Source organism: Haliaeetus albicilla, chromosome W (assembly GCF_947461875.1).
Source record: "Haliaeetus albicilla chromosome W, bHalAlb1.1, whole genome shotgun sequence".
NCBI lineage: Eukaryota > Metazoa > Chordata > Aves > Accipitriformes > Accipitridae > Haliaeetus > Haliaeetus albicilla.
The window spans coordinates 35,175,955-35,188,956 of record NC_091515.1 but is presented as its reverse complement, the minus strand read 5'-3'; the positions used below and the strand labels follow the sequence as shown (position 1 = coordinate 35,188,956).

Sequence of the window (13,002 nt, the reverse complement as noted above, 5' to 3'; positions counted from 1 at the left end):
GGTGGGAGGGGAAGGGCATCGGCGGCGAGAGAAAATAAACGCAACCCCCCCCCCAAACCCGCCACCCCCCCAGTCCCTTTCATTTGCATACGCCACGCCCCCTCGCCCCACCCCGCTAGGAGCAGGGTTACCTGCTGGGTAAGGCGGTCTCGGCGTGTGTCCGTCCCCCCCCCACCCCTTCACGTCGTTTTGGGAGGGTTTGGGGGGGTGGGGGGTGGGAAGGAGCTAGGAGCTCAGCCCCTCATCAGAACAGCCCCCTGCGGTTCGTCAGCGGCAGGATCGGGCCCTGCTGGGGGAAAAGAAAAAAAAAAGGGGGGGGGTGTCTTTAAACACAATTTTATTGCTTGAAGATGACAACCCGGCGATTGGCTCAAGACACCAGAAATCCCCGGGCCAGCACGCACCCCATTTTCTAATTTTTACCTTTTTTTTTTTTTTTTTTTGAGGGATGCTCTGCCAAAAGCTCAGCACCAGCATCGCTACGGCAAAGCTGCAGCTGGTGGGGAGAGAAAACCCCCCAAACGCCATGACCCACAGGCAGTTCCGAGGACCCAGTTTTTTACATTACGGTTGCCTAAGGTTTTGGGTTTTTTGTGGGTTTTTTGTTTGTTTTTTTTATAAACAAACCCATAAAACACTCTCAATTACTTTTAACATGCTCCGGACTGCATCACCTGGACAAAGAACACGCACACACGGGACACCAAGAATAGTATCAACGGAGCAAAAGGAGAGAGGCAAGAGCTGTAAGCGAGCTGATTTACGTCATCAAACAGCAACTTTCTCTCTAAATAACAACAAAAAAAAATTTCTACAGTTCTGCTAGCATAAATCACACCTTCGTAAAATAAATTTCTCCAGCTAATTCCCGAGTCCTGGATGAAAAATGAAAAGACTTGGAATAAAACCAGAAAGGGAGGAGTGGGTTTGCCTGCAATAGACACGCTCCTTGTTACTTAACTCACAGGCCTGTCCTGCTGCAGGTCTGATCCTGCGTTTTCAGTCACAGGTCCAGAGGGGCATTTGGAGGCAGCACTTCAGGGATTTAACACTTATTTAAACACTACAGAGCATTTCTTTATATATATTCACTCATAAAGAAGAAAATCCTATTTAACAAGCATCAGTCTTGAAAGGCGACGCTTAAAAACTGCTTCCTGCTCAAGGCAAGCTGGGGAAAAAAACCCAACCAACCCCACATTTGCCGGTTTGGGGCTGGATTTTTGTTGGGATAAAGCCCCAAACAGCGCTGGCCCGGCGCGCCCGGGCAGCCCAACGCCCGGCCCAGCCCAGGGTCCTCGACATCCCAGTTACAAACTGGTTGAGCCGGCGAGGAGGTTCCGCTCGCGATTGGCGAGGTGCAGGCAGGGGTAGGCAGGGCCAGGCGCCTTGCCCGCGCCCTGATTAGGCAGGTTAAACGTGATTGACCAGTGCGAGTAATTAATCTGCGAGAGGCCGGGCTTGGGGCTTTGTTTATACCCCTGGATTGGCTGGATTTGAATTAGATATACATTCTATTTGTACCTAGGTGGGACCTCGCAGGGGTTTATTTTGGTGCATTACGCTATAAAAGCGTCGGCAACCCAGGCGAATGTCATCGTCCACTACCACTCTCCTTCGCCACCGTGGCTCTGCCAGAACACCGGGCCTCGCCAGGAGCCATCGTTCAGGTACGGTGCTGGAAGAGGATCAGGACTCCAGGCTGTTTTATCAAGGGGGGGAGGGGGAAGGAGATGAACCCCACCATTAGTAGCACTTACAAAAAAAAAAATTTAAGCAACACAACATAGTATTTCCTTTTTTCTGTTCCCCCCCCCCAGTCCCAGAGCACTGAAACAAATTGAGTGGAGTCTGCCATGCCCAAAAAACAAAACACCCCACACTTGGCAGAAAGCCACCGTAAGCAATAATTCAACTAACCCATGGGACAGGACACGCTCCTTCCCTAGAAGAATGTTGCTATCAACAGTACCTGCAAAACACAGGGCTGATTTCCAAGTGGGAAGTGTTAATAACATCGTCATAAGGAAGATTTTTGTCTCTCACAATGACAACTTTACAACCAAATAAGCAGCCCTCAGACAGCAAAAAAAAAAAACCAAACCAACCACCTTCCAGCATAGCCAATATGATGAAGGACAAGGAGAAGCCATGAGGAATTTGGCTGCAGCAACGCACTGGGGTGTCACCCCCCCACCAACAGCCACATTTCTGCCCCAGCTCAGCACTTCCCCAGGCCAGAAACCCTCCCCAGGACAGCAGCCTTTCAACACAGGCAAAAATCCTTCTGCAGAGCAAAATGACCCACCAGTACCACACTCACACTAACCAAAGTTAGGTAAAAACCCTCTTCTTAAGAAATAAAGCATCAGTCATATCAAGCAGCACACTAATTAATTAATGCAATACCCACGTGGACATGAACATTCACTCCAGAGAGGAACTTGGCATAGCAGAAAAGTAACAAATGAAACCCCCAAACGCTGCTATTTTTAGGTTTGCTTAAAATATACAGCTGATGACCAACAGAATTACATACTATTTTTATGCAATACCCAAACACTTCAAGACTTGTTCATCTCCTTGCAGGTGATTCCTGCTTTAACCACTAGACTGCAGTAGCAGGAGTTGCTGCAACACCTTTCCAATTTAAAACAACATAATTTAGTTACTTTCAGGTGATTTTTTTCCCCCCCCTCCCACTTCTCCCAAATTGCTTTGCTAGGATCCAGGTGGCTCCCAACAGCTGCTTCATCAGCCAGACCAAGACCATAACACCAGTAATAGAGCTTTTTCACTAATACAGTTAAAACATTATTACAATTAATGATGCAGGAATAGCCCAACACTCATCCTGGGACAGAAAGACATCCTGCTAAAATTAACCTCAGTAATTTCCTTAAAATCATAAAATTAAAGAAATAAATAGTGGTGGGGAAAAAAGAGCAAGAAGGTACTGAAAACAGGTTGGAGATAGTACTTAAAGAAATCTGGATGAGCTGCCACACCCTACCTTTTGTCACTTTGAACACAGGGTTTCTCAGTTCTCGAGATGTAACAGCTATCCCCGGAGCAGTATCCCCATTTCACATAGAAAAAAATCAAGTTGGATAAATACTTTATCCAAAGTCAGCCTGCAAAATTCCCAAGCAAGAAGCACATTTGGTCATTGATGCTTGATGCTTAGCTAAAACCATATACTCAGATTAGCCCTTTCCTATGCTTTTTCTTTCCAAGTTTTGCCCCATAACTCGCATTTCCAGCCCCTTCCCTAAGCCCTCCCACACACCTCCCTCCATGCCCACCGCAACCCTGCCCCCCTATTTCCTACCCAAACCTCCCTCTTACCATCTTTATTCCACACACAACCCTCCCCACTCACCTCCCTCCGGGGCCACCTCTCCCACGGAGACCTCACATCCCTTCAAGCTTCCTCTCCCCACACTAACACCCATTCCCCTTACTCCCCCCCTCACAAGCTCACCCCCACCGTTCCACCCGCCTTTTCCCGCCACAGCCCCCTCTCTACCCTCCCCGTCACGTGACACCGCACGCAGCCGCCCGGGGATGAGGGCGGGGCGGTGCTACAAGGCGTAGCGTGCGGGAAGGGCAGGGGTGCGAGGTGAGGGATATCCCCCTTCCTCTTCTTCCTCTTCTCTTCCCCCCCCCCCCCCCCCCCCAATCTCCTCAGGCTCCCGGGTAGCCCCACACGGGCCACTGGAGCCCCCTCCCTTCCCCATGAAGAGAAGCCCCGGCCCTGGAGCAGCTCCCGCCTCCCTCCTCCCTACTCGCTCTTCTCAGGGAGAGTCTGCTCTCACCCCAAGCTCTGGCCCTCTGCAGCCAGGCTAGGAGCAGTGTTTCCCTCAAGGGAGAGCCCCCTCCCTCACCCCAAGCTCTGGCCCTTTGCAGTCTCCTGCAAGGCTGGGAGGAGTGTTTCCCTCAAGGAAAGCTCCTCTCACCCCCAACCCCACTCTACTCCAGGGGCAGCCTTTCCCTCCTTCCTGCCTTCTTTCTGCACCTCAGCCCTGTTGCAGCCCCTCAGCCTATTCCAGGGTAGGGGAAACACTTCAACCCTTTTTCTTAGTGCAGCTTTTTATAAGAAGAACCCCTTGTCTCCCCAGCCCTCCAAACCTGCCTGCAGGGTCTCAGCAGCCCTCCTCTGCTTCAGACAGCAGGGGCATGCCTTGTGTTTGCTGCGGGAACAGGGATACTTCTGTTTTCTTCTCCGATAAGGTATGGTTGATACAGGGCCAGTTGCGGTACTGGTTAGGGTTTGGTGAGTAACATCAAATCTTATTTAACTTTTTCTTTTTATGTTTTGCTTAGGAGGCTTGTCCTCATGCCCTCAAGTTTTGCTCTAGGTGGAAAGGAGTCCACCTTTAACTGGCTGTAAAGTCAGCGGCGGGCATGGACCAGTACTCCTTCGATGATGAGAACGCTGTTCATTTGGAGGTGCATCTCCCTGGATTTTCCGAAAGCCAGGGGCTGGTCTGTAAGCAAGGCTCTCAACCACGATTTATGCCTAAATGCGAAAGACGGGATGTACGCAGGGCTGAGCAGCTTGGACGTGGTGCCTGGCCTTCCAGCTGCAGATGTGGCCAGCCACGCTCTGGAGGCCAATTTAAATGTGTTCTCTCTGTACCCGGTGAAGGACTGCGACTCTGTTCAGCTCCTCGATGAGCCAGACTTGCGGCCCTCACAGCATGGTGAGTGTTCTCTGTTCTTTTGAAGGGTGTCTTATGGATCGAAGCAGCCGGAGATATTTAGTAACTTTATATAGGTGGCAGAGTCCGTGACATGGAAAGATCTTTGGGGTAAAGAGGTGGATACATGTGGGGTTTTTTAATCAGTTTTAGGTTCTTGTAGTTTAAGCACTTCAAAAGTGTTTCTTGTTGCCTTTTACCTGTAAAACGGCATTCAGACTGATAAGGCTGTAGAAGATAATAACAATTATAACACCTTTCTTTCACAGGAATTTCACTTCTGTCCTATTTTCTTAAAATTATACCCTAGACAGGAATATGTTTGTTTCTGGGGTTTTTTCAAGAGTCCTTGCAACCTGCCCTCCAGCTGGAAATGGAAAATATGAAGGCATTAAAATGATAGATTTGCTAAATATGTTGCAAACATCTATATTGCTGGCTTTTCCTGAAGCGGAGAAGAGACATTCTGTTTAATTCTTTCCACATTTCAAAGTCTCTGTGAAATGGATTAAGCAGAATGGGCTTTTTCTAGGTCTGCCTTTAGTAAAACACTCTTCTGGAGGGAATGGATAACTTAATTGCTAATGTATATAAAAGCATGCCCTGTTTGGGTAGCTTAAAAAGAAAGCAAATGAAAATTTGTAACTAGCAGCACTAGGAGAAAATGAGACTTTCTCCTAACAATTGAGACCTGCGTTTCTACTGATTTGCCAGTTAATAACAGCTCCTAACGGCTTGTTCTGTGGGTAGGGAACCTTGAATTGTCTCCCAAAGTCCAATCCAGCGGGAAATGCATGGGTTATCATCTAGTCAAATTGCTGTAGATAAAATACCTTAAACAAGGGGGTTTGGAGTTGTCTCATTCCCTCCCTCTTTTCCCAAGAAAGAGGGGAAAATGGTAAAGTTCGTTACAACGAGGGTCAAAATGGCAAAGGGTGTAACCTGTGCGAGGGTGGGATGTGGGTTTAGGTGTTTGTGGAGACCCCAGAAATAAAGTAGCTCCAGAGCTGCAATTCATAAGAGGTGAAGCAGGTTTGCGGGACTTCCCTGCTCATTTTTGTGTGGATATTCAGCCATCAAAACCCACAGGCCGGAGCCCTCCAACAGAAGTGTTGTAAAAAGAGACATTTTTATTAGTACTAAGTGAGAAGCATGTCATCGCAAGAGTAACCTGAGGATATCACTTTCTCCCTCCCTTCAGAGCCGGGGCTTCCCATGCTGACGGCACCGGAGGAGCCTGTAGGAGGAGGCAGATCTGCAGGGAGAGGAAAGTGTCCCCTCGGCTCTCCTCAGACCTCGCTGCCGGGCTGCAGCTGCTGCGGGAAGGTGTTCGGCAGTGCCAGCGCTCTCAGCAAATGCTGCCTGAATCACAGCCAGAAATGGGAACACGTCCGTACCATCTACAGCAAAGCCTTTAAACGGTTGGACCACCTGTACGTAGGCATTAACTGTTAAAAATGCATAAGGTTGCTGCGGCCTCGTTTACCAAACGTAAATAAGATTGGAAAATAAAGTACCGCGGAAGCCAATCTCAGAAGTTATGGTGCTTGTTAGTCTTTATCGTGTTTTCAGGCTAGCAAACACTGTGAAGTTAGGTTAGAAAATGACTTCCCTGGCAGATGCAAATTAGCTTTGAGTTTTCCAGAGTGGGCTGGTGCAGGAAAAGCCCCCAGAGTGTGTATTTCTGCCCAGCTGCAGAAAAATCTGTAATACTGATAGCGTATTTCCATACATTCTGTATGGTATGTCTAAATATTTTGATGGTTTTAATATTTTGTACCAGCTGTGGAAACTGGTTTGCTGCTAGGTGACTGTAAAAGTGAGATTTGGTAAATAATTATTAGAAATCTTATACTAACACTATGATTGAAACAATAGACAAAAGTATAGCCAAGCAATTAACTAGTAGAGGTAGTTACTCATAAGTTTTGCAGTTCTTTGCTCTTATGACTAGATGTTCCTGTACGCTAGATGAGAACAATGTTGAAACTGACCACATGTGATTGAAGCTGCATTAAGCTTCAAGATCAAAGAACAAGGACAAGAATAAAGACTTCAAGGACAGCCAACAAGAACTTCAAATGGGTCGGTGGTCGTAAAAGCAGCCCTTTGACTCAAATGGATCCTTCGTTGCGCATGATTGGATGTAGGCAGTACTATGATAATCAGTTATAATCGTTTTTATGTGTATGTATACTAATCTGATTAATATGCAATTAGTTATTCTATATAACCTGTTAGCGCTAAAGCTGTGGTATGCACACTAGGTGGAACTATCCCCCGTGCATCCAGCGCTGCAATGAAGAATGCCTGCTTTCTAAAACTCCAAAACGAGTCTTAGAGAGTTTCTTCGACCGGCTTTTCGGTATCATTTTGGTGACCCAGATGGGACTAGGCTTCTGAGACTCGATGGACGTGGGATTGCAGGACCTCCAGCCGGCACCGAGATTTCTCAGGGAGACCCTTGATCCCCGTTCCCCGGGCTCACAAGCCAAGGCCACTGGTAAGATTTTATTTAAAGGCATTCTTTTGATTAACCTGGTTCTGGTATTCTGGTCTGGTACTCTTACCTGTAAGCCTGACTAAGAGAAGTCGGCAAGGAAGAGATATAAAAGGATCCTTAAAAAAATCTGGTATTCTGGTAGAAGTACTTCTCTGATAAAGGGTATTCATCTTGCTGGTTGAAGGCGGAGATACCCATTTGGTTTGGTCTCGGTACTTTGATTAAGGCTTTGGGATTTGACTATTGATTTTGGATGTGACCTTAGATCTCTGATTGGTTCTGTTTGGTATTTTGACTTAGGCTTTGATTTTTCCGATTTTGATTTTGGTATATTGAAGGTATTGATAATGGGAACATGAGTATGAATATGAAATTAATCTGCTTAGAAATTCAGTGGGAGACTCTTTTCTATCTTGTTTAATTTCATATAATTTAAACATGTTAATTGCCTTAGGCATAGCATTTCTGATTCCGAATAGAACCCATTTTTTATATTGATCTAGCAGTCTTCTCTGAGCCAAATTATTAGGATCCCATTTGGGATCAGTAAATGGAAAATTTTGTTCCTCTGTTCCCTGTAATACTCCAGAAGCCACTTGTGCTTCTACCTGGGTTTTAGCAACCCTCCGGATCATATCTCTTTCTGCACTATCAAAAAGTACACTCATTAGTACTTGTATATCTTTCTAATCAGGATCCTGAGTCTGAATCATTGTTTCAAAAGCATGGGCTGTTTGATCAGGGTTTTCCCGATAGCTCCCAGCTGCTGTTTTCCAATTATTCAAATCCACAATAGAAAAGGGTACTTTAATAGTTGCCACACCCTCAGTCCCAAGCGCCTGACGAAGAGGAGCTTGAATAACTTTGCTCTGTTTAGCTCTTGTTCGCCCTGTGACAGGACTATTCATGGGGCTCTCTTTCATCACTTTTTCTGGGAGCAGTTCTAGGTGGGGCCCTTTGCAATCCAATTATCATTTCGGTATCATCCTCATTCTTGCTCGTATAACTTTAAACATCTTTGCCCAATACTACATGCAGAATAACACCTTTTGAGCTTATTGTCACCTTGCGGCAGAGGATCCACAACGGGACATCACACACAGACCAATGTGATCAAGTGAAGCCAATTTACTGCAACTTTCAGCACAGTTATATACCCTATGCGCTTATACACGCGCCTTATACAATGCTCTGATTGGTACAATATCTCGTTTCACGTGGCGCTATCTTATCCTTTTATTGGCTGCTCAAATTTCTTCACGAGGCATCTTGTGGTTGCTTATCTCGTTCTTCGGCATCCAGGAGTTGTTTATCAGGCTCTTCTTATCTTCCTTTTCTCCGCATACAAGGACACAGTGTCCTTGTCCGCTTCAGCACTTTGTATGCTTATGCTTCGTTCCAGCTAACGGCTGGATTGCTCACATGTCCTCGCTCAGCCAAGAGATCCTCAATAATTCCCCCTTCTTGTTTTTGAGCAATCCAGGCTTGATTAATAACTTGGGATGCCATTTTTCTCAACAAGCTAACTAAACAAGGTAGAATTATTACAATAGCTAAAATCACAATAACTACAACAACGCCCATGCGACATAACTCTTTAAGCCAACCCGTTATCCCTAATGACCCAAACCATTCATCCAAAGGGTTCTTCTCTACTACAATTTTCTTCATGTTATCTCTCAACTGCTGTAACTTCTTATGGATAGACTCTGAATGATCTGATATGTTCATACAGCACATTTCTTCAAAATCCTCACAGCCATGTCCTTGCGCTAACAATAAAAAAAAATCTATAGCCGCCCTATTTTGTAAAATAGCATGCCTTATGCTCTTTGTGTCTTCTAAGAGATCATTTATTATACTAGATGTAAGATTTAATTGCTTTGACGTCCAACATGCTAAATGTTGTAACTCCCGTAACGCGTTGCCTGCTGCGCCTCCTGGTGTAAAAAGAGATAGCAGCACTCTTGTGGCCGTGAGCTAAATATGTGTCCACAATTCCCCCTTTTTTGTTTTCCATCAATTAACACAGCTTTACTTGATTTATCAATTAATTTTTAAACACATTGCAACGTACAAGGATGGACCATCTGTACATTCTTGTGCCGTCTTGCTCTGCGAACTCAGCCCAGCAATCGGTAGGTGTCAGCTTTATGGGGGCGTCCCCACAGAGGCAATGATGGCCTTGCCATACACCAGCCCCATGCTCTTCAGAAAATCCCGGTATTTATACATTTGCAGAGGAATGGATTTCAGCACACGCGGCCAGCGGGTGTCAAAATCCGCCTCAGTTGCAACCTATGACGCATGCGCTCGCTGGCCAGGCACGCTGCACAAGTCATAGCCATCCTGTCTATTGGTTCACGGGCTTTGTGATGCGGTTGCAATGCACAGAGAATCTTGACCTGTTATGTTAGCCAAGGTGACCTATACGTTAGTTTTTTGGCTAAGGTGGTATTCATATTGCCGCACCATCTAGGATGTTCCAGATTATGATGGTCGTACAAATCAAGCGGGAGTCCGTCGTGGGCCTGTATCTGTGGAAACACAAGCATAACCTTGCCCCCAGGTTATTAATGGAAATGGACCTTCCCATTGCCCTGTTTCTAGATTCTTAACTAAAACCATGACCTTACCCCTAATTTTGGTTTTAGCTAACTTTTCTTGTGGAGAGAGATTCCCTACTCCCCCTTTTTGTGTTTCGTCAATTAACACCTGCTGTATTGCCCTTTGCAAAGATCTATGAACACAATTAATTAAATACAGTAAAAGCAACATTATACCTAATAAAATACACAAGAATAAAAGACTGCTCAGGTAATGCCAATGACACAGAAAAAGAGGTTTGATTAATAGCTTTAGCTAGTGACACCCAAACATTCTTACTGTCCCACGGCGTTAAACGATGTGGATCAATCACTGGTGTCACTGTCATGCTGCTTACTACAGTCAGTGTGTTTCATATCAATCTCAGCATAAGGTTTCAAATTTATGGGTAAATCAGGAACGTATCTGCCAGACATGGATGATGTGATTTTTTTTTTTTTTTTTTTTTTTCTTTGTCCAATTGCTGCCAAGGCTTGCCGTCCCGGTGCACTTAGTTGTCTTGTAGAAGTTAAGCTATCGCTGCCCCGCAATAAATCCAGCAGCGGCTGTAAGTCTGTATTTGTAATACCACAATAAGGTCAAATCTACTGTAGGTCTCCGTTTAAACCCTTCTCCCTCTTTGGACATTATTTCCCCTTTTTGTACACACAGGTCAATCAATTCCTGCATTTTATCCTTGGGGGATTTCTCTTCTGCCTTACCCACTACTTTAGCAAAAGAGTCCATACTTTCTATGATTGCATTTGCTGCTTTTTCATATGCTCTTTTCGTCAACGGTTGCCTACATTTACCCCCGTCTCTTTTTTGCATTTCCTCCAGCAATTCTAACATTTTCTCTTTTTGCTCTATTATTATAGTAGCCAAGTCCTCGTTTGCATTATTTGAATCAGGGTATATGCTAGGTATAATTTGTTCATGTTGAACGGTGGTATCTGGGGGCTGTTTTCTCGTAGGTGGATTTTTACTCACTCCCTGATTCTGTAGGGTTTCCTTTAAGCGTACGGTTAGGGAGGCTTGGGAACTGTCAGATGGCTGATTAATATCAGCAGTCCCAGGAAGTGGAGCAGAAGTCAAGGGCGCAGGAGCAGGCGGACAAGCTCCAAAAAGTCTCTCTCGCTGCATTATGTTTTTCTCCCCGCTTTTCCCTTTCGCTTGCGGTTGGAGAGAGAGAGCAGCAAAAGCAGACGCTTTATGATCTGCTTTCATTTCTTGCAGAGTTGTCTTAATCAATTTCCATAAAGTTGCAAGACCTTTAACTTCTTTAGACCCGTCACTAATTTCATCCCATAGGGAGGTTCCGATAGCTTCCCAGGTACCAAGCTCAAAAGCTGTACCCACACTAATTACTCAGAATAAGTTCTCTCTCCCAAGCCCATAAAAGCAACCCCTTTATCGCGGAGTTATCGCATTTCAGTCCTCTCTTAGAGAGAATATGTTGAAGGAGATTTAGGACCGCTTCTTGCTCTTTGTCCAACCCTATCTCCTTCTCCAACCGCTCACCTGATCAGGGCGAGATTCCAACCTTCTATTCGCTTGCGCAAGCTTCCTCGTCTTCCCAGCTCAGCTGAGGCTCACGTCGTCCTGCCAGGGCAGCAGGGATCATTCGGCCAGCTTTTCCGCTCCCTCGACAGTTAGAAATTCTCATAGAGACGATAAAGAGCCGATCTGAGGGTCCCTTGTTTGGGTGCCAATTGCGGCAGAGGATCAATAATGGGACATCACACACAGACCAATGTGATCAAGTGAAGCCAATTTACTACAACTTTCAGCACAGTTATATACCCTATGCGCTTATGCACACGCCTTATACAATGCTCTGATTGGTACAATATCTCGTTTCACGCAGCGCTATCTTATCCTTTTATTGGCTGCTCAAACTTCTTCACGAGGCATCTTGCGGTTGCTTATCTCGTTCTTTGGCATCCAGGAGTTGTTTATCAGGCTCTTCTTATCTTCCTTTTCTCTGCGTACAAAGACACGGTGTCCTTGTCCGCTTCAGCACTTTGTATGCTTATGCTTCGTTCCAGCTAAAGGCTGGATTGCTCACATGTCCTCGCTCAGCCAAGAAATCCTCAACATTACCTTTTTGTTTCCTTCTTTTAGCACAAAAGGATCACTGGGTGGCATATTAATTCCACAATCCTTTTGCCATTCAGGATGATTCTTTAAGGTAAAGAACAAATCACAATACATAACTTCATCCCATTTCTGCTCATGTCTCAAAAATAACATAAGTTGTAACATGGTGTTATAATTTAGTGTCCCACTCACAGGCCGCTTTTCCCCTTCATCAAGCTTATACAGAGGCCACCAATGATTACAATATTTAATCAAATCTTCTCTCTGCATGTTACCACCTGGGACACCCCCCAGCTGTTTCCAGTGCTTTAAAATACACCCCAAAGATGATTTTTTAGGGAGTTCACTTGACTGTCCTGTTCCCATTATCAATACCTTCAATATACCAAAATCAAAATCGGAAAAATCAAAGCCTAAGTCAAAATACCAAACAGAACCAATCAGAGATCTAAGGTCACATCCAAAATCAATAGTCAAATCCCAAAGCCTTAATCAAAGTACCGAGACCAAACCAAATGGGTATCTCCGCCTTCAACCAGCAAGACGAATACCCTTTATCAGAGAAGTACTTCTACCAGAATACCAGATTTTTTTAAGGATCCTTTTATATCTCTTCCTTGCCGACTTCTCTTAGTCAGGCTTACAGGTAAGAGTACCAGACCAGAATACCAGAACCAGGTTAATCAAAAGAATGCCTTTAAATAAAATCTTACCAGTGGCCTTGGCTTGTGAGCCCGGGGAACGGGGATCAAGGGTCTCCCTGAGAAATCTCGGTGCCGGCTGGAGGTCCTGCAATCCCACGTCCATCGAGTCTCAGAAGCCTAGTCCCATCTGGGTCACCAAAATGATACCAAAAAGCCGGTCGAAGAAACTCTCTAAGACTCGTTTTGGAGTTTTAGAAAGCAGGCGTTCTTCATTGCAGCGCTGGATGCACGGGGGGATAGTTCCACCTAGTGTGCATACCACAGCTTTAGCGCTAACAGGTTATATAGAATAACTAATTGCATATTAATCAGATTAGTATACATACACATAAAAACGATTATAACTGATTATCATAGTACTGCCTACATCCAATCATGCGCAACGAAGGATCCATTTGAGTCAAAG

At 45.3% G+C, this 13,002-nt stretch overlaps 1 protein-coding gene across 1 annotated transcript in view; it reads left to right on the top strand.

The window, feature by feature from the left end:
- Positions 1-3,938: 3,938 nt before the first annotated feature.
- The window catches only part of ZNF541 (zinc finger protein 541), a 30,714-nt gene continuing 21,650 nt past the window's right edge, over positions 3,939-13,002 (top strand). The window contains 5 exon segments of the mRNA XM_069775118.1: positions 3,939-4,233; positions 4,327-4,494; positions 4,496-4,706; positions 5,905-6,153; positions 7,507-7,544. Of these exon segments, the coding sequence (XP_069631219.1) occupies positions 4,408-4,494; positions 4,496-4,706; positions 5,905-6,153; positions 7,507-7,544 (585 nt within the window). The 5' untranslated portion in view covers positions 3,939-4,233; positions 4,327-4,407.